Source organism: Centrocercus urophasianus, unplaced genomic scaffold, assembly GCF_019232065.1.
Source record: "Centrocercus urophasianus isolate 14NV4802_14NV808 unplaced genomic scaffold, USGS_Curo_1.0 seq_30, whole genome shotgun sequence".
Classification (NCBI taxonomy): Eukaryota; Metazoa; Chordata; class Aves; order Galliformes; family Phasianidae; genus Centrocercus; species Centrocercus urophasianus.
The window spans coordinates 2985466-3007439 of NW_024884867.1; the positions used below are offsets into that span (position 1 = coordinate 2985466).

At 39.2% G+C, this 21974-nt stretch overlaps 1 protein-coding gene across 6 annotated transcripts in view; it reads right to left on the bottom strand.

Moving 5' to 3' along the window:
• The window catches only part of CIT (citron rho-interacting serine/threonine kinase), a 72552-nt gene that overhangs the window by 42632 nt on the left and 7946 nt on the right, over window positions 1-21974 (bottom strand). For all 6 annotated transcript variants that reach the window (XM_042828792.1, XM_042828796.1, XM_042828793.1 and 3 more), the window contains exons 9-14: window positions 20806-20959; window positions 13520-13700; window positions 6434-6539; window positions 5412-5555; window positions 3978-4097; window positions 145-315 (exon numbers count right to left, since the gene is read on the bottom strand). In XM_042828792.1, coding sequence (XP_042684726.1) covers window positions 145-315; window positions 3978-4097; window positions 5412-5555; window positions 6434-6539; window positions 13520-13700; window positions 20806-20959 — 876 coding nt within the window. The remainder of the gene's footprint in view (window positions 1-144; window positions 316-3977; window positions 4098-5411; window positions 5556-6433; window positions 6540-13519; window positions 13701-20805; window positions 20960-21974) is intronic.

Below are 21974 nucleotides of genomic sequence, written 5' to 3' on the forward strand. Positions count from 1 at the left end.
ATACATAACACAAAGATCTTCTGTATTAATTGTACAACGCTACACTAATCTTTACAGAACTTGCACACAACTTTTGTTTGTCTAAAACAGCACTAGAAATACAAGCAGTCATCAACTCCCCTCTCTCAAGAAGCCTTAAACTACCTTTTGCAATTTGTTGTGACATTCAGTAGCTTTACGTTTAAATTCTTCGGCGGCCATTCGGGACTCTCTCAACTCCGATTCATAAAGATCACTACGCCTGCGAGCTGAAATAAGATCCTCTTCCAATTGATTCATCATCAACCTCATTTCTTCCACTTGAGCTTGATATTCCTGCAGTTGTGGTGAAAGGGTAGGAAAAGGTATTACATTTTATAGGCAAGAGAGAAATACGTGGAGCAGCAGACCCCAGAACACCAACTGCAGGCAGGAAGTGCATTTAAAACATGTAGAACAAAAGTGAAGTATAAAATAAAACAGCGACAGCTAGATAGAATAAAATGTCCCAATTGCCGACAACAGTTCCTTCTTGTTTGAATCTTTCCATTTTCAAGCCAAAACCTCAGAAAAGTTAAATCACTACATTTTGAGAGTGGCTTTATTGCAGAAACACACACACACACACACATATCTATCTATCAATAGATAAAAACATCTACAGATAGATAAATCTACATACAGGCGATTCAAATTACTTACATTTCTGATCTCTGAAACAAAAATGTGCCTTTGAGATGATGTCTCTACTAAATGCACAGATACTCCTTCAAGACATATTTTCTCAGGCTGATAACATGATAATTACCACAGATCTGCACAGTTTGGATAAAAGAAAGGAGAAGCAGAGGGACAGTGTAGTGCTGTGGCTCCTGGCCATCCCTTATTTTCTCTCAACAAAGTCAAAGAGGAATGTATTGCTCTGTACAGGATACAACCTGGATAAATATTGATTTAGAAGAACTTTCAACCCCTCTCCCTCCCTCCACACACATTTCCCATAAAAAATATTTGTCTATACAGACATTCCCCATGCAGAATACGGCAATAAATAAAGAACATTAAGGTAAGAAAGTGTGTGGAAAACAAGAACATTTGAATTGACTACCTCAGCTGAGACTGGGTACTCATACTGACACTAGCTCATGAGACTGCTTCAGATTTCTTCATTAGGAAAACATGAATTATGTTTATTTAGCATTATTAGTCCTGTAAGTATACATTTTTATAAAAGTAAACAAAAGAAGTATTTATTATGAAGCTAAGAACAAGTACAAAAAATGCACATCAGGAGCTGTGCTAAAGGTCTTGAAGGACTGACAGTGGGGGAGTCCATTTTTCTTTGCATTCTAGTATCTTACAAAACTCCTGACTGCCCCCATATTCAAAAGACTAACCATCTCATGACAAACTCAGGTTTGTCATCACTCCTTCCAGACAGCCAGCTGTCCTCAGTTAGACGAGTGGCTGAACACAACCCTAACGTCAGCCTGTAATTTGCTGCAACACTGAGACCTTATGCTGCTGTTTAAAGAAGCTGAGACTAACAAATAGCTTTGCTGTCCGTTACAGGGTAGATGTAGATATGGTGGAATGGCTCTTTGGGTTGCAGTCCCCAAAGTGACTCTCCAGTTCACAAGGCAGACAGATTCTCACTCCCTCCAGTCACTCCCTCTCTATGGATGATTCTGTTTTCTTGCTGGAAGGAAGCAAAGCCTTTTGATAGTATGTGAACAAAAATGCACTAGCTCAAGTATTTGTTTCACAAATACACTGATGAATGAAAAAGGGAGAGTAGTTTGAAGAAATGTGGTTTGTTCAGAAATCATAATTCATAAGAATCTTCCTAGAAGAGTCAACTTCAGAGAGTTACAGGTATGACTACAGTTGTCAGTGTGAAAATTAGTGTTTGGGAAGGGAGGAAAATGGGGAGGGAGAAGAGAAGAAAGAGGAGATAATTAGTAATATTTCATTTGTTTTCAAGGTTAAGTGAAAAAAAAACAAAACAGACTACATCACTCATGAAGACACCAAACAAGTCTGGAATATACATTGGGCACAGTTTAAAAATCATCAAGATGTATTTAAGCACATATTAATGGACAGGCAAAGCTTGGAGCATATACCTGAAGCAAACTAGGTCACAGTAGTTACATACAAATAAGTACACCTTTCTAAACATATGAAGAATCTGATGTGCTACAAATTGATTCATTCATTTAGGCCTTCACCAAGTAATGACCAAGTAATGGGTCTCTAGTGGAGAAGAAAGGTGCAGCGAGGCTCTAAACCATCCTTTCAAACTCTAAAGTGCTCGTGGAAAAGCTGCTTATTCAAATTACATTTGATTCAAATTACATTGGATGCCTGGACTCAATTAACATTGAGTTCAAACAAATACATTAAAAATAGCACACACTAAAACAAAAACCAAAAAAACAACCTCCAACGCTCTTCAAGTACCACACGAAAGCAGAACCTGCTGTCTTGTCCTGAAAACACCAAATGCTTAATTACTGGGTTTGAAGATTCTAGTATGCTTTTAATTTTACTGACACTCTCTCTCAGGCTTGGGGTTTCCAACAGCAAAGCTCTAAAAGGACTCCCCCATTTCACCTCCAAGTTCCCACTGACTTAGAAACTGTGATCCATGTCTTCACTGGCTAAGTTCCACCTGCTGGTATGAGTAAGCAAAAACATCTCTGTGTATTTTATTGCAGTGTTCTTGCACGCTGCTCCAGAAGACCCCCACAGATATGGAAGTCTACAATGTATTACAGATCCATTTGCTGACCTAAACAGCTTTTTTAGGTCACTGAATCTTCACAAGACAAGTTAAAAGATTCTGAGACGAAATGTGTGATTGAAAAAATGCTTGCATTATTTTTCCTCTGTTAAATGAGTCTGTACTGCTCAAGAATCTATTGATATTTATCTTCACAAAAAGCGTTCCACGTTTCAATATTTAAAGCAAGCTTGCTAATGAAGCATCAGAACATAGACTAATGAGCTTTAGATCTCTTGTATTACATAAAAGAACCATCCAGAAAAATGGTGTAAAGTCTTTGGAGGCCTGCTACATCTAGAGGGTTGGTTTTGCATTTCATAACTTTTTACGTAAGTGTTGCTTATATCTGGAGAATTATTACCAAGGTTTCTGGGCTTCCTTGCCTCAAACACTGTAAAATTAGTCTGCTAATGTGCTTTGAAGATGAAAATCATCAGATAATTGAAAGAATTGTTTGAACTCCATAACAAATTTCAATTTCTTTAATATAAAGTGTAGCTACTGAATCACAGAACTGAATGGGTCGCTTTCTTGTAGAATATTTTAAATCCTAGAAGTGTCCACATTTGTTATGTTTTTTATATATATATATATATATTTTTTTTTTTTTTTAAGATATACATATATATTTTTTTAATATATTTTTTTAAAATTTAGAAATTTTCCTTATGAACAACACTATGGATTAATCAATTTTCAACATTTTTCTGGTGGGAAAAATTATGAACACTTTGGCAAATGGATGAAATAGGAAAAGCCCAGTTAGGGACTATAGGTTCTATTTTGATATACAGATGAGGACATTTTAAAAATGGCCAAATAAGAAAAAAAAATAATAGCAGTTCAAAAACAAAGGCTAGTTCAGTTCCTTCCAAGGTTAAGATTCACAAGGATGTTTAGAAATCTTTACAGCTTGAACATTTTAAATGGACGGTTCATTTCTAATGCAGCGCATTACTAACGCACTTCAAATTCCTGCTAAGCTGGCTTTATAAAGTACCTTCAGGATCAGGAAAATAAAACCTGGAAGTTTGGAGCTTGTGCTTAGTTACATCACTTCTCATTTTGTTTAGAAAGCCACGTGGAAACACAGAGACTGGAAGTTAGCACAGTGTACAAACACAAAAGGAAACCTGGCAACAGAGCTAGAATATGCCAAGGAATGCATGTTTGTAGGTAGCCACTCTACTACCCACAGAAGCAGATATACCTGTTCTTTGATCTCTTGCAGTTTTCGGCTCTGCTCTCTGATATCATGAAGTAGCTGTAGTGCCTTATCATCTTCCTGAGACACCTCCATCCGTGCCTGCTCCAGGCTTCGCTTTAAGCTCTGCAGAAAGTGAAACGTTCAAAATACAGTCTTTGTTTTTTTTTCAGATGGTTGTATAATAAAGATCGTTAACTATGCAAATTCTTCCTTGACTGTAGCGAAGCATCAGAAGAAAACCAAGGCACCAATGAAGGAACCATTAAAAAAAAAAAAATCATGACTAGGGTCTTTTATCTGTATGGAACCAGCCCACTTTACAAATAACATTTACTACACTGAAATCACAGTTCAAACCTCCACTTCCTCACATCAGCCTTGGAGACAAAAAACAGAGATCACAAAAGGCATCTATTATTGACAGCATTTATCCATTTTTTATCTAGTACTATTAATTCACAACCTAGATACAATCCTTCATCTTCACACTACTAACAATCTCATTCATTTTTTCTTGTTGCTCTTAAGTGAGTTAAATCCTTTAATGATCATTAAACTTCTCCAAAGGACAGAACTGCTCCAGGTTCTCAACACATATTTTACCTGCAAATTTCAACAGACCAGTAGTCCTCCTACCAACGCTGTAGGAATCTTCACCAGAAAGAAGCAAACAGTATTTATTTACCTGCTAGAAACCAGTATAGGAAAAAATCACTCTGCTCTAAGACATGTTTTCCGACAAACAAACCTATCAGAAATGCTCTGCAGTTCCCTAAACCAGTTCATTATCTGGGTTATTTTCCTTGCCAGGAGAGAAGAAACAGACTAATAACTTCAACTCAACACAAAGAATATTAACCAGAATGGAAGTACCTTCACTGGAGTCTTGCCAGGACAACAGGGCAGACATTCCTACTCTCATGAAAAGCGCCAAATGATCTTTGAAGACGTGATTTTAAGACCTCATTTTTATATTCTATCTGAAAAATAGCAGCTCTCCCAGCATCATCCCTGACATTTTGCTGGGGAACTTGATCTGTCTGAACTCCGAGTACCACAGATTCAGGCAACATCATTGTTTCCTAATCATCTTATTTGTCCTTGAAGACCTCTGATTAGGCCCTCATTCTCTTCTGGATGAGAAACCAAACTCAAGGTCATTCTAGCACAGCTAGTAATACAAATATATATATATATACATATATCAGAAAGACCAGAAGAGTAGTTATTTCTATGCGTTTTAAGTACATGAACACAAACCAAAGTTTGAATAGAATTATCAAACAAGCCTCTGCAAACAATTCAGTGCTCCATTTACAACAGAGAGCCTCTCACATATTATCTTCCCTCCATCAAGTACGCTACTGAAACCACCATGGAAGGGAAGACCACCAGATTTCAGGCCTTCAGAGGGAAAGGACTGGGATAAGGGCTCACACTGCATTCTGTGATATAGGTGGCCAGGTCCTGCTCCAGGAGGGATCGCTGGGTCTCAGAGGCTTTCAGTTCCACCTCCTTTTGGCTAAGTACAGCCTCCACCTCTGACACTCTCCGGTGCAACCGCGTCATTTCCTGCTCCATCTGCAATAAATATCAAGAGGTTATAAAGGGGGGCTTCAAAAGCTTTGTTAACTGCTACTTTCAGAGCTCTGTTTGAGAAGAATTTGCCTCCAAGAGACTTCTATGCTATATTGCTCCAAAAGGTGTTTAAATTCCGATACCATTGTCTCTGCTCCAGGAATGCACAGTTCTTCTTAAGGACAAGTAGTAAGTCTAAGTCACCCCATTCATTCAAGCTGATTGTTCATATTCAGTCATTCTTCGAACACCAGTTAGCAAAGAAGCCACAATCATTTTTCACCTGACTTGCAGAGAAGGTTCACTTTAACCTTATCCCAAATCCATGCTGGATCAGGAGATGGTTTCCCCCCATCTCCTTGTCAGGAACAAATGGTCAAATCCAGAACAGAGCAAGGAGAAAAGTAATCGAATTCTCATAAAAGTCTCAATCAAGCAGTGAGCTTTAAAAGACTCCACCAGGTTCCCTTTATTGGAGCACAGCAACTGTTACAAGATGTTCACCATAACCAGTGACACGACAGTAGTTATGTAAGCAGAAGCTGATGAGCTAGGAACAGAGAACCTCAGAACAGTGCTGCTGTAATTGTGCATATGACGAAGACAAGGCAAGGCCTGCAGGAAGAAGCAGTCGTCTATGTCACGCTGAGAAAAGGACTGTTTAAAATCCAGAGCCGCCTCTTGTTATGATAAAAGTATCTACAGCAGCAGCATGGCCTAAATTCATCTCCCTTTGTATTGGACAGGAAGCCACCTCACTGAAGGAAAAGCACTTTGCCCACCACGAATCTGGATGATCAGCAGCATCTGACAGATCCCTGGACACACAGTGGTTGCAGATTCCTTGAGCAATGGAGACGGCCAACTGCATAAATAAATACCTTGTGACACTTGTCCTGGGCGTCTTGGAGTTCTTTACTCTTGAGAAGGAGTTTCTTTTCCATGGAGCTGACCTTTGCTGGAGAATCCACACTTGAAAGCACGGATCTAAAAGAGCAAAGCCAAAGAGCACATGAATACAGACAACAGGTACAGAAACCTGTGCTTACACAGCCTTGGTGAAGTCACTGGGCACTTACACCACACTTACAAGAGAAGAAAACACAGAAGAAGCAACCACAAGCTTACAGCTGTCATTTTAATTCAAACATACCATTAAACTTGATGACACTAAATCCAAGCTAAATCATCCATGTACTTCTGGCTCGTATTTTCCCTCAGTGCTAAACAATAAACCTGAGCAGTGCTTTTGCCTAACTCTTGTACAGATTTGTAGGTGCAACCAAAACAAAACAAAGTCAATGTAACCATTTGGAAAGAATAACACGCAGAGTATTGCTTTTCTATTGAACATTATTGTTAAACACAATTTAAAACTATAATCAAACTACTAGAGCCCTAAAAACATCAATATGTCATAATCTGCACCATGAGAATTTCTTCCCTTAATTACCCTCTGTGAAACAAAATTGAACTAAAACTTTCTCAGCATAATCCATATTATCCCCAGAGTTCCACTTTGCAGCACTTCCCTCACCCCCATGAGACACAATTTAACTCTACTATTCCAAACAATCTGGCATCAGGAAACTGGGAAAAAAAAAATGCTGGTTAGTCTAAATCCATTCTAGAAGAGAAAAGGAAGGCAGTCAATGTCCAGGAGCATATTTGCTGTGCTTTGCAGCCTGTATGTAATTTTCAATGCAAAAATTAAGTGCATGCATCAATACATAATTTAAAAAAATGTTACACTCCCTTGCATAAAATGATATTTAAGCAGTTAACAGCGTAAGCTGTGTTAACTGATAGATGAAAACACACCAATACAATGAAGGTGCTGATGAAAGATCACACAGTCTGCCTGCATTGCTTCCTGCTTCTCCTGGCCACAGCTTGGTATGCAGCCAGTTATCCCTATGGAGAAGAATACGCTTTGAGCAGCTCTCTGCATATAGCCAGACACCCACACACAGCAGCAGTCTCTTCTTAACACCGAGGAAAGTTTGATTCCATCACCACCATTTTCTGAGAAAAAGCTACTCCTAAATCCAAACATGTATGCAGGATAGTCACAAAAAAAAAACCCACAGATCTTTTTGAAAATGGTGCAGCAAAACGTACGTGTCAAAATAGGTCTTCAAAACCACCCCCTTAACACTCATTAGGAAATACAGTCTGAATATTAGCAAGTAAGTACAGCAAAATGCACCAATTCTATCTGCTAATATTACTCCTTTTTTTTTTTCTTTCCCAGAAATGTAGTGTGGAAAACTCAGAAGACAAATTCTGCATGTCAACAATACAGATACAGTCAGACTTAATGAAAAGCAAATGTAAAATGAATGCTTTCTTAAAGTGAATGCTTTAGTCCTGCTGCAGTCAACAGATCCATCAGATTATTGTATTTAAAAAAAATCAATTTATAAAGCATGGCTATACTCCTACAGAGAAAAAGCAACCATCTGAGAAAGATGCATATGAAATCCCCTAACAGCTGGGTGTACAAACAAGGCTAAAAATGAGTAGTTGTGAAAAGCTGTCTAAAAATACAAATTAAAACTCGCATTATCTAAAAAAGACACTAAGGAATGTGCTTAAAAATGTAAATAAAATCTATGTAAATAGCTGCAAATGCATACTAAGCCTGGAAATCTTTTGATAATTAGAAGTTAGTTTATAGGCCGGAGCTGAACTGACTAAAGCAAATTTTGTTTCGCCACCACCTTTGGATTTTTATTCTTTTCAAACTTGAGATATTACCTAACAAATCTCTACTGAGTTCTCAAGGAACTGATTTTACATGCTGCTTCTCTTTCGCCTCCTGAAAGGGGACCATTTTATTTGTTATTTTTGCTTGTTTATTTGTTAGTAAAAGAATGAGAGCGTAATACTACGGACACCATTTTGCATTTCAGAAATCACTCCTAACAAGTCACCTTACAGCATCTTTGTGCACTGCACCCCAGGAAGCAACAGGGCAGATTCAGGCAAGATCCAGAGCTTGGACACATTTTCCAGTCAGGAGTGACAGAGTGGGACAGAACAAGGGAGACTCGCACTGACAAAAGTTCGAATTTCATTCGGTAACTCTAGGGGGAGCTGCTCCTCAGGGCTGGTGTCAGTTTAGAAAGGAAAGAGATGGATACAGACTAGAACTACAATTTCTCTTTCTCATCCCTGTCCAAACAGAGTAAGAAAATCCCTTAAAAATACCTGTCCTTGTGACATGATGATTTTCATGGAAACAAGTGCATCTTATCCCCAAACAAAGCTGGTTTCAGCCTGCACTGGACGCATGGCTTTTAAGAGGTATCCTCTCCCAGGAATGCTTTCCTTTGTATAATTTATTTGGAACAACTTCATGAACATCCATACAACCTTAAAAGTATCAGAAAAGGAGCAGAGAGTGGAAATCAAGAGAAATGGAACAGTGACTAATCTAATAAGCCTTGTCATGGTGATACAAGCTCTCAACACAGCATGACAAGGTGGAAAATGCCCACCTTGCTGGTGCACTTATGTTTTTGCTCACTCAGCATCAACTCAGAAACGAAACACGAAGTTCAACATCAAGAAAACAGGTTGCAAAGCTGTCATCTAGGATGGTGCCATCTCAGAGTATTTCATTTACTTAATTGCTACATCTGGAGCTCTCCTTTTAGTACAACAGAGCAGATTCTGCTGCTTCCTCTGAAGCATGAAAAAGAGATTGACAAAAGGTAACCAGCATTCATCAACAAGAAAACTCCAAATGAAAATGGGGGGAAAAAACCAAAACCCCTCAAAGTCTATAGTACTAAGTGCTGATAGCACCAGCTGTGCCAACTTACTTTCAAAGGAAGCACTACCCACACGTCTGAGAAAAAAAACAAACAAGTTAACTTACAGCTAGATACAGATTATTGAGTGATTTCACAGCTAGATCAGCAACAGCCTCAACCAGCAGCACCATCAGAAATGGTGCTAGTTGTATAAAAGCTCCTTCACTCTCAACATGGCTGAGAAGAAAAAAGAATCAGCATGGGAGAAACTAGAGGATCATTCTGCAGCGTGGAACTCATATTTCAACCTCTCTTGCACACCGTAATTCTTACCTTCCTTTGTCCCTTTACGCCACTCTCACTCTCCCAGCTCACCTGTGCTTCTTCCTTCTCGTAACAACTGACACCATCTGTCCTAATCCTGCCCCCAGCACAGCACGCCTGGAACTCATCCCCCGTCCCTCATGCTCTATTCTTTTTAGCATGATACTCATCTGTACTTTCCGCCCCCTCGTAAATGCTTGCTCAGGCCTAAAAAAAACAACCAAAAACAAACAGTGATACCATCAATCTGTGAATAGAGCTAGCTGAAGCAAGGCATATTTTTGGTATGTTCATCCTCTGTTTCCTCTTTATCTTTGGTGAAATTGCTCACCAGAAGCCTAGAAACTGTGGGGCAAAAGCAGTGTTCTCTTCTCTTGGAGGAAGGGCTCCATTTTAACTCTCTGTATTTGGTAATGACAATCACCAGTCAGCATCACATTTTAAATAAAAAATTTTTAAAATCACTTTTCTACAGCAGGGAACTGTAGATCGTCCAGCACAGCCTTACAGACCCTTACAAGAATTACTAGGATTCCACTTGTTCCATTCTGGAAGATGATTTAAAGAATAAAAGCCCTAATCAGCCACTGAGATTGGGTTATAGCCCCACCATCAGCCCTGCCTGTGAACACCTCTGGGTTCTGATTTAGCAATTATTCTGCATTAACCTAATTTCTGTATCATAAAGAATTGAGCCCCTTCAGCTCTTTACTCCAAATCAAGAGAGAACAGAGTCAGGCAAAAATTTACATCATAAACTATTTGCTTTACTGGGGTTTTTCATTGCATATTTGGTTAGCCCTGAATCTGTAATGTGTTCAATCTTACGCCTTAGGGCTTCTGCTAGTCACCTGCAGGGGACAAGAGTAATTTTCTTTTACTGCTTGATGAGTTATTCTAGCATCTAAGGGTTTTTCTCACTTGTTCTGAGCACTGAAGATGAGCCGTGCTCGGGGACAGGAAGTAAGGTGGTTCTGCCTTTTAATGGAATTGAACTCTCAGTTGCCTGTTGTCTCGTCACAGCCACGTGCTTGTGGCAAAACCAGAAGCCAGACTTGCTGTCAAATGAGCATTTTTCCTCCAGATCAAGAATGCAGAGGCCATGATGGGATCAGTTAGTTGGTCCTTCTCTGCAGCCTGCTTCCCCTTCCTAGGAGACTTATTTAATAAACACTCTGTCAGTACAGGAACTTATGACATAAGCAATGCCCTTGATTTCTCCTGACTGCTTCTTACAACACATTACCTGCCATGCCTTCTGCTCTTCTGTCTGATCTCACATTATTCCCAAATTCATGGTATGGGACAATGTAAACAGTATTTTAATTCAACAAACCACTCTAAACTACACACTGACTAGGTAATTTCTGGCAACAGGTCCAAGTGACTTAGGTGAACCCTTCAGACCCTAAGTGGTTACGAGAAAGAAGAGAATGGAAAAGAAAACTTTTTATCCTTCTTCTGTCCAATTTCTTTTAAATTAGTTGAAATTCCCAACTCATGTTGGATGGCTTCTCACCATCCAACGAACTGGGTCCAGACTTTAACCCTAAACTTCGTGGCTTGACAGACCTCAAATTATAAGCAAGGAAAGTTTCAAGGTCCTTTTTAATGACACTCTGCAGTTTCCTGGCCTGACTGTGAGCAGCACTAGAGGCACTGGCTATCATGCTGCAGACACAGGAAAACAGATCTACATCGCTTAGCAACCATAAGGGATGGACTTTCCAAAGAAAGGTTTTAAGAAGAAAAACTCCACGCTGATAAACTTGATGACTTTGGACTTTCAAGAGAAAGCAATCCAAGATTCACAACAGATAAGCCTGCACTTCATTTACTGCTCTGTTCCCCATCTAGATATTGATATTCATAGTAGAATGGACAGAAACAGTTCTTTATTTCCTCACTAAAGCACATTCTGTGCAATATTTAATAAGAAAGAAGTTTACATCCCAATGTTGCAGTGATACTGAGAATAAACTAACCACTGCATTATTTAAATGCATACATTATTAAGCCTCCATTCTCTTGGCTATATTTAAATTGCCTTCATAGAACAAAAGGCAAGTATTTATTTACTCTTAAAAATATCAGAGTGCATGTAACAAGACTTTAAAAAACAACAAAAAGAATAGAAACCACTAGGATCTGCTTACATACAAGTCATTTTGGTGAAAATTAGGTACGTGATGCCTTTCTACTCCAGCTGAGGAAAGTCCAGGCCACAAGAAAAAAATTCTACTTCAGTCATAAAGAACGCATTAACATCTACATTCTTTTGCTGTAGCCCTTCTCATCTATTGCCAAAATCCAAACACTGCTTCAATATACACCTTCGGTACTCGGTCCCCTAAGAAAGTGCATCCGTGCAATATCTGCATTACTATTAAGCCTCCAGCCACCAGCATAGTTGTATCACTGCTCATTAGACTTTACCTCAAGCTGCTGCCCATTCAGTCCTGGACCCTCTGTCACAGATGCATTTTTACCATGTGTGTCTACTGTTGAACCTCTTCTGTTACATGAATGGCCATCTAGCTTTGACAGATAGACTACAGAGCCATTCAGGCAGAAAAGATAACAGGGAAAGTTATGTCACTTATAAATCAAGATAGGTTTTAACCCCAGGTTTCCACAGATACAACTTCCCATTATTCTGATTCTGCTGACATCAGATCATTTCAACAAAACTGTAGTTTCCTGGTTGTTATGTGCTCTTCTCTTCTTCCTCTTTTGTCATAAAAGCAAGTGCACCGAGGAAGACAGTCAAAGCCTTCCTTTTTATTACTGGCATAACCATCATATAACCTTGATTCACGGTGTGGGCAAGATCAAAGATGTCAACAGTGTCACCAGATCTGGTTGCACGCTTCCCGCAGAGGAACTTTCATAATCAATATGACCGAAAAATGAAAACTTGATTAAGACAGATTGACAATTAAGCCCCTTCTGGGAACTAACTAGCAGCAACAAACGGTGGTTGACATGAAAACACAGCACAGTGCTTCAGTGCATTGAGTCAGTATCCCAGCTAAAGCCATTGCGTTCCTGAAGGCCTCCTGATACTGAGGTAAGGACTTCTCAACTTAACATTCTGCACTAGTACTTTTTCCAATAGCTCTATCATCAGGAATTAACCACCTAACACAGCCAATGGTTAATATCGTACTATTTACATTCTTCTTTTTCCTGACTCCATTCGCTCTGAAATCACATTTCCTTACAACTGAAAAGCCTTTTTTCTAGATTTTCACCTTTCTCCACAAAGACATACCGTGCATACTTCACCTGAACCTCCAGTCTCCTAGCACACAACACAGCAATGTCCAGCCTTCACATTTAACTCAACCCAGCAGCACAGTCAGCTGCCGTCAAGCTCCTTCCCTCGGTCCCCAACCTAGCACTGCATATTCCCAGATCAGTGCAGCTCCATTTCTGTGGATCACCAATTCAGCCTAACACATCCCCAGCACTGTGGTGTTCACTCTCTAGCCCATTAAAATGCCCTCCCCGCTTTTCCATCTCTGAACTCCTTAGAATTTTCCTTCTTTCTGTGGTCTGCAGTACCAAAAATGCAATCACCTACTGCTCGCTGGTTAACAGCAGTAACTAATTCAAAGTATCTGAACAACAATTTTAATTACAACTGTTTTAGAATCGATCCTCTGATCCCCTTCTCTCTCACCCCAAAAATCACAGAACGTTAGGACATGCACCAGCCTCAGCAGCAACAGATAAAGCCAGAATCTGGCAGCTTCCCTAACACACAGTGCAGGCCAGTTAAAACAGCTTTTTTCCCCACACGTACATCATTCTTCACTGTAACAAACCTTCATGTTTTTTTCAGTGGTCAGATCCACCTAGGCAATAATTTGTACTTACTCTGATCTGAGGGTCCCCAATGCCTTGATGAATGAGAACCCTACAAAAGGCAAATCTTCACCCGAGAAACCTGCCGGGTTCAACTGCCGTGTAGAGGATAAAACCCCCGAATTCTTCTCTGGTTCATCAAAATTTGAGGTGTCATCATCAGACTTGAGAGTAGGAACGAAGGGGGGAGGAGCTGGTGAAAAAAGAAGGGATAAAAGACAAAATTCAGCTACAGTTCACTCTGCAACAGTCCCACTCATTCAGTGCTTGCAATGGCACTGCAGCTCCTGCTTTTAATCTTGCTAACACAAGCAGACTGAGCTGCTGCTCTCAAATCGTATTACAGCAACAAGAGATTAACCCTTCAGCTACCAACATGGCTACCACTCTGCAGGCAGAGTATCTCCCACACTGATTAAAAGGAGTTATAGGTAGGAGATTTTTCTTTTTTGTGTGTGTGGATTTTTTTTTTTGTTTTCTGATCAGACACACAATGAATCAAATCAAAGCACGAGGCTAATAAAATCATTACCATAATACAGCTAAAGGTAATTCAATTCCGATTCATCTAGAAAATGTCTCCGACCTATCCAGTTAGTGAAGCCACTACGTGAGAATGCAGCCTGATTCTTTGCTAGTTAGCTAAGGGATAATATATCTAGCCTTAATATTACCAAAAATCTGCCCAGCACGGGCTTCTAATCAATAGATAACTGGTCTTTCTCCTGGAAGGTTTTAATAAATTACAGCTACTGAAAGCTAACTGGTCTTCAGGACGAGAAGAAATACCAGCAAGATTTCATTTATCCAGAAGAGCTTGCTAAAGATCTGGAACTCTTGTTGGGACACCACTGCAGTCTGGCTCTGATACAATCAGCTCTGAAGAGAGGTATATATAGAAGGCATCACAGTCTATTTTTTACTATAATTTCTAAATTGGTACCACTTCAGTTGCTAAGCAGTTGTTTAATTTCAGCTGATTTTTCTAATGTTTACTTCAGTTTAATTAACCAACAGAATAAAAGCACGAGTTATTCTCAATGATGTGCAGCACCCCAGCTACCTGCTGGCATGGCTATGTGTGTGAAGGGAATGAATGCAAAATCCTGCTGTGCAATTCCTACCTCCCTAAAGCACATTTTCTACCTTTTTTTTCCCCCCCTTCATCACTTGGATCCTCACTCACAGCAAATTTACTAATCTCTTTTTTCCTCTATGAAGGAGACAGCTCTTCAGTCCGTAACTAGAACACAGCCCATTGTCACAAGCTGATGGAAGTGTAGTGTGCTAAAACCGTTACCATGGAGCCAGTATAGATCTCCTGTAGCTGAGGGGCTGATGAGAATTGAAGAACCAGGAACAAACATTACAACCCCTGCAGTGCAGGCTCCCTGCTCCTCACTCTCTGCATGCTCGAGTTTAACCCTACCTGCCTGCATTCGTGACAGATGCTGATGCTTATCTGACTGACACAGGCAGAATGAGTCACGGCTGGAGCTTGCTAGCTCCCTCTAGGTTGCCAAGCCTTTCACAGCCTGCTTTTTAACTCTTAATTCTCTAGACAAACCCATGCTTAAACTACCCACCAGAACAGCATCGGTAGCCAAAAAACGTCCCTGTAAAGCATCAAATCACAGCTGCACACGCATGCTTTGTTAGCAGCTCTCCGAGGAGCCATTCTGACACTGCTGCCAAGCAGGGACGAGGAAAGAAATTCCATGGAGCAGATTGAATGCTGCTCACGTACAGCAGTTCCAAGTACATTGGAATGAGACAAATGGGAAAATACACAAATTAAAATGGGTCAGTAATAAGCAATTTTACCTACTGGTTTCATACGTTAAAGTTTTCTGTCAATATTATGCTTTTATTATTAAGTTCTGCTGTTATAATGCATATTTAGATCCAATATAATACTGACATCTATACATTGTAAACATAATTTTGGAATACATACTTTTTATTAGGATCTGCACTTAAAAAAAAATCCCTTACTGTCAAGATAGTGCCAAGCTATTCTTTATGTGTTCTTAAAAGATTAAAAACATGTAAGCAACAGAATGCTGTTCGTAAGTATTTCATCTTCAATGCAAAGATAACCCCCAAATTACTGGTAACTCATAGCAGAGGAAGATAATTGCAGAAAATCAGTATTTTAGTTTAGCAGCTCTGCTTAAAGAACTTTGGGCACCCTCTTAAAGGAAGGGGCTGCGGTGAAGTTTTTTAGGTTGTCTTTGGAGACAGATAAAGTTGATGAGGCAAAGTAGCAGAGCAAACAGCAAACTATTCACTTCGCTTGGGGAAGTCTAGGATCTTTCTTAAAGAGGTAACAGAAACCAACACGGCCACCTTTGTCTGACATTGTATCACCCCTATTGTGTGTTCCTCAGAATCTGACAGTTAATTTCAGCTTTTAAAGAGAGATCTATGGTCTTACTTTTCACTGGAAGTAAGCTAAGGAGCTCTATAGAGTCATCTTTAGACATAACCATTAAAAAGAAAATCTTTTACTCCTAACAAGAATTTCTAGCCAAACTACTTGCACAGAGAAAAATACACTTCAGAAATGCATATGATCAGCATGCACATAAAATGGTAAAACAGGCTAAATGGAGAATAAAGGCTGCAAAAATGAAAAACTGAATGCAAGACAAACCAAATCCTTGGGGCTGGCAGGAAATGAGTATGAAGAGCAAAGTGGTTTACAGTATGGTTTCTTCAAACGTTCAATAGATGTGAACAAAGAAATTGTGAAAGCTGTTTGAAAAATACTGAAAATACTTTTGCTCTCTGTTTTGTATTTACTAAACAAAATAAAGTATAAAAAGTACATTAAGTCGTCCTGAACCATCACCAGTGAGTGAACATGAGAATCAACTTTTTCAGTACACTGAAGGGAAAAAAAAAGCCAAAAAAACACATACACACATAGGAGTAAGAGGGAATATCTTGAGGGAAAGAAGAACAGCTAGATCCATTCTGTTTATTTGGTAGCTTCTTCATGGGCCATTATTCCTAAGATTGAAAGGTCCTTTGCATGATGTCCAAAATCCCTACAGAATCATTTACTTCAGACCTGTAAAAACAAGCTAAAATAGATGAGCAATTTGGTTCTCAAACAAGGATCACGTGGTGACAAAATCTCCAGCCAATCTCTAATAATAATAACAATTATTATTTCTTACTTAAAATCAAAGGACTACTAATTATCATATTGTTGGAACAAGATGAAGATTAGTGAATGCAAATGCATAGATGTGCTTATCAGTTCCTTCCTTAAAAGAATCTTTCAGAGGAGGTCAAGATAAGCCTCCAAGAGCTAACTGCAGAAATCATGTCATCACTGCTGACAAGGTGAAAGATTTGCACTTCTTTCAGGCTCACTCAAAAGGAAGGCAAAACTATTAGTCAAAAAGGCAGCAGAACTGATGCTTCTAGTCTTACAAACTGCATAAAGACCTCTTCCTGCTTCTGATATATTACAAATGGATATATATGTTCTGTTTACCATTTAAAGTATCTTGCAAGGAACTGCATGTTTTAAAAAAAGCCAATTGCTTGCCTAGATACCTCCCCACTTGTGGAAGGATGTAACCCTCTTCCATCTGTTCCAAAGCATGACTTTTCGAGGAAAAGAGGGTGTTGTGGGTTGCTAAGTTAAACCCCACACATGATGCAGTACTTCAACCAGCTTATCATGAAGATGAGATAAAATGTCCCTTACGAAAACAAAGATTCTTTTCATTGTTTGTTTTATTTGGGAGATGGATGTGTGCATTTCTCCCTTCTGATGGGTGCATTTAGGACTAGTTCAAGGAACACTGCCTCAATCGCATCTCCCCTTCCTTTCAAAATATTTTCATGCAAATTCAGAAAAGAGATAGTGCAGTTCCCAGGGGACAGTGGAAGATGAAAAAGGAAGTTTATAGGAAGTAAGAACACTTCTGAAGAATAAAAATGTGTCTTTTCTTGACATACAAGGTGATCTATATATACTTACTGGGGAGAAGCATCTGCAGAGCCTTTTCAAGTAGGTTAGGTGTTACTCTCACGTTTTAAGAGGCATATTTCAGTAGAGTGTTATTGAATAAAAATAGAAAACAGCAGGTCTGACTGATATAATTTAAGGATATTATGTCTAAGACCATCTGAACAATGGAATTGTATTAGTTCTAACCCATCTATACATGTCTTAGCATCTTTTCTGTTCTCTCAAGGCAATGATCCAACACATATGTTTCTGCTAATAAGTCATCTTCCAGCTGACATGAAAGTGATCTCCATTTAGAGAGACGAGTCAACACATTTTTCTGACAGCAAACATCTAAGTGAGACATCAAAACATTTAACTGTTAACATACTGAATGGCAATTTGGGGTTTATAAGGATGAGCCTCAAATTACGAGCAAAGAGATCTGAGTTCCTGCCTGTTTCATAACAGCCTAAAATCACCCTTCAACACTTCCTGAGGTTTTCCAGTTTGCTCAAGATTTTTGTTCTTTTCCTCTCGTCTCTTTGGTTTCCTCATGGAAGATTAAACATGCTTTTCCTATTTCAAGATCTCTTCGACTGCAGTCCAAGAGTCTTTATGCTATACATACGTGCATCACGTAGATTATGACAGATCTTTCTGACCATCTATCAGGTAACCTTTATAAGACAGATGTTTTGTTTCCAGTCGAACAGTTGATGCTATTTCTGGATTTCAGACAAGAAATGTGATTAACAAAATTCTCAGACCTGCAGCCTTGTTGCCAATAAGCCAGACACGTTGCTCTCTAAGTTTCACCTGATTCTAGATCCTTATCAAATACTCAGACAGTCCAGTCAGCAACATTCCAGTTAAAATCCTGATCTGTTAGCTGAAACACGGCTGGAAACGTTCGTTCTAGGCAAATAAAAATCCAAAATATTTTTAGAAAACTCTATCAAATAAATCAAAAGAAGCTACTCAAAGATTTCTTAAAATATGTTTTAGAAGTTGTTAAATAGGGAAATCAGCAAATACAGAAAGCAAGATCCACGGACACGTTTCAGTAAAACACTCTAAGGAAGAAAGGAATTTCCTGCTGAGACAGATTCAAAGTTCACCTTTGGTTAATGGCTGGATTATTCTGTTTCTGTACCTTAAGAGCTGCTTCTATAGGCCTGTGCTGCTTGATTCCAAGGAAGACTGGAGCTTTTCTAAAAGGCAACTGGTTTTTTTTGGGAAGGAGTCTACTGAAAAGTCAGATGTTTCAGAGGTTACCCTATCAACAAAATGCAACACTGAAAAACTACTTGAAATGACACTTTCATAACCTAAAGTGATGCATTAAAATGGTTATTCTGGAGTGCCCAGTGATAATTTGAACACTTGCAAGGCATGGGTACCAATTTTTCCCTACCTTTTCCAGTCCAAAATACAAATAACATCATTGCTTTTATAGACTAGAAAGAAATCAGTTTGCCGACACAGAATTTATTTAATACTGACTTGATGGAGATAAATTCATACACCATGGCCCCAAAATCTCACACTGTTAACCTAAGGAAATGAGATTCCTTGGTCTAAATCAAAACCCCGTGGCCTCTTCCAACACTTGCTGGCTTCCTAACTTCCTCAGGTTGCCACTGCTCCAGTTAAACACCACTGTCACAGGGGGCTGAAGATAAGAAAGAAACCTTCAGCTCTTAGACAGCTCAGGAAGAGCCTATCAAGGCTTTTGAATAGAACGATAGTGACACCATCCTGAATAGACCAGCAGATAGAGAACCATGCAGAGAGCAAAGCAATAGGCAGTACACTGCATCTGCTACTAAAAGCAAAAAGACTGCTGTGTTTTGTGCTAGTTACAGAGAGGTTTTGTGATGTACAAGACGTAACAGCCAAGTCAGGGGTCAAAACTGCATGAATCTTCACTGTAGGTAGGTCTGGATATTACAGGGAATGATGCAATCCACAGGTCAGCTGCAGACCAAAAAAAGGATGTTTTTAAATCCCAAATGGCTACTTCAAACTTTATAATGACGGCAGAAGTGTTCCATCAGAATCACTGTTATCACATGAAATGGCAAAACACTCTCAAATTAACTTGTGCAGTTGTGGCAACGCTGGACAGGCAATTGCCAAGGAAACAACAGAACTTTTCCTAAATACTGTTTTTTTCCAGATATAAGATATGATAAAAATACAATACAAAAATTTCAGAAATGGGTACTGGTAGCTTAGACTGGATTCTGGGTAAAGAGTGCAGAGCAAGCTGAAGCCTGGGAAATACATGCTAAAATTATAAGATTTCTCATTAGAGGTTCAGTGGCTCTCAAAGGGCAGAAACAATGGCATTTAACAGAGCAGCAGTTTCACAAGTTCAAAATGAGTGAATCAACAGAAAAGCAGGTAAACATACTGTGGAACTGACAGCTGAAGTGCTGACATAGTCATCAAAAAGCAGAAGCGTTGGCTTAGCAATTCATGAAAATTAGAGCACAATCATTGCTCTTAATACAGGGGAGCATATTTGATTAAGAATACAAAGCAGACAAGTTCTTTGCACAGATAATCTTACAGAGCAAGTAACTTAGAATAGCACCCAACACAAGTTGGGCACTCATAGATCATCGACAGGAAGCAAAATGCTTGCTTTTACAATGGTGCCTCAGTGCTTCCAAATACTAAATTCCATTATTCCCCCAGTGTTACAAACAATTTTCTGCTTAGAAAATTATTTGCTTCAGTGATTTTAATCCATTCCTACTGGTAGGAGTAGATTTGTGACAAAATATGTAGCCATATATTAGTCACATTAACTTAGAGGAAAAAACCACCAATGTTCCCTATGACCTCTGACATTTTATCACTTACAGAAGGTTAAAAAAAAAAATCTAAAAGTTGGATAGCAGGTAATGAAAGAAAAAAAGATAAAGGTACAATAAAAATATACCAGTGCCAAAACGGAGCAAACTGAGGTGGAAAAGGCCTGAAGAACACACATGCATTTTAATCTGAGGAAAGACATGTAAAGGCCATTGTGATTTTCCAGTCTAGTGCTTGCAGTAATACAGCAATTGCATCAGAAATTCATACAGAAACATATGAAACCTCACCTTACCATACAATTTTCACCTAAGAGATGTTAACATATCCTGTCTGAAAACCAGAACAAATTGTTTTGTTAAAAACACCTGCTCCTGAGCACAGTCCTGTTTCATTACTAACAATGACTCAGATCAAACACACTTAAATACTGACATTGTACAGATTTTCACATTACCCAGAAATCAGGAATTGTTTATGAATGCAATGTTATTTTACTTACAGTTACGGATATTATTCCAGTCAATTTTAGAAAAGAACGGATGGCAGCAGAGTCCCTCATAACCCAGCCTTTCCTTTTGCCCACAAAGCAAGCTCTGGATCAGATCAAGAAATTCACTGCTAACCTTCACATCCTCTGGGAACTTCAGGTATCTCTGGGTTTGAAAGAAAAGAATTTCTGCTTAGGAGGAAAACTGTAAGAGTCTTAAGTTTCAATGTACTGAGATGCATCAGGCAATAAACACACAAAGAGGGGGAAAAAACAAAACACCGTGGATATTTTCCAAATAGACTTTGATATAAATTTATTATGGTACAGGAAAAAGACAGGAATGACCATATCAGACCAGACAAAAAGAAGACCCATTTCACCATGCTGAACAAGGGGGAACGGTCTTAAACTGAGACAGGGGAGGTTTAGGTTGGATATGAGGAGGGAGTTTTTCCACACAGAGGGTGGTGAGGCACTGGCACAGGTTGCCCAAGGAGGCTGTGGATGCCCCATCCCTGCAGGCATTCAAGGCCAGGCTGGATGTGGCTCTGGGCAGCCTGGGCTGCTGGTTGGCGACCTGCACACAGCAGGGGGTTGGGACTGATGAGCCCTGTGGGCCTTTTGAACCCAGGCCATTCTATGATCCTATGATCTAGAAGAGTAAAGCAAGACAGATCCACAGAAAATCCTCTCAAACTCCCAGGAATTTATGGCTTAGGATTTTCTGAACCACAGATGATGTCCTGGTATTTGCCAAATCCCAATGCGCTCTTCTATGAATTTGTTTAATCACTCCTTGCACCCATATAAATGTTTAATAGCTGCCAACAATCACGCTGGGGAGAACTTTGCCACGTCCCACATGAAGTGCCCTTTTTGGTTTGCTCTGTAGTTGCAGCTGATTACTTTCATCTAACACCCCTAACTTCCATACCAGAAGAGAGAACTGTTTCTTTTTGCTTTCTCCCAGCTGCACGATTGTTTTTTCTTTCCTACAAACTCCTACCACTTTATATTATTTTTCTTTTTCAGTTTCTAAGAATTAAACTAATGTTCCTATAGATTATAACATCAAAATACTTAAACCTACCACTGTTTAAAGTTGGGATACCTATCCTTTCACACACATGGGGTTTACATGTATTTAACTTTACTTGACATATTAATTATGCATACAC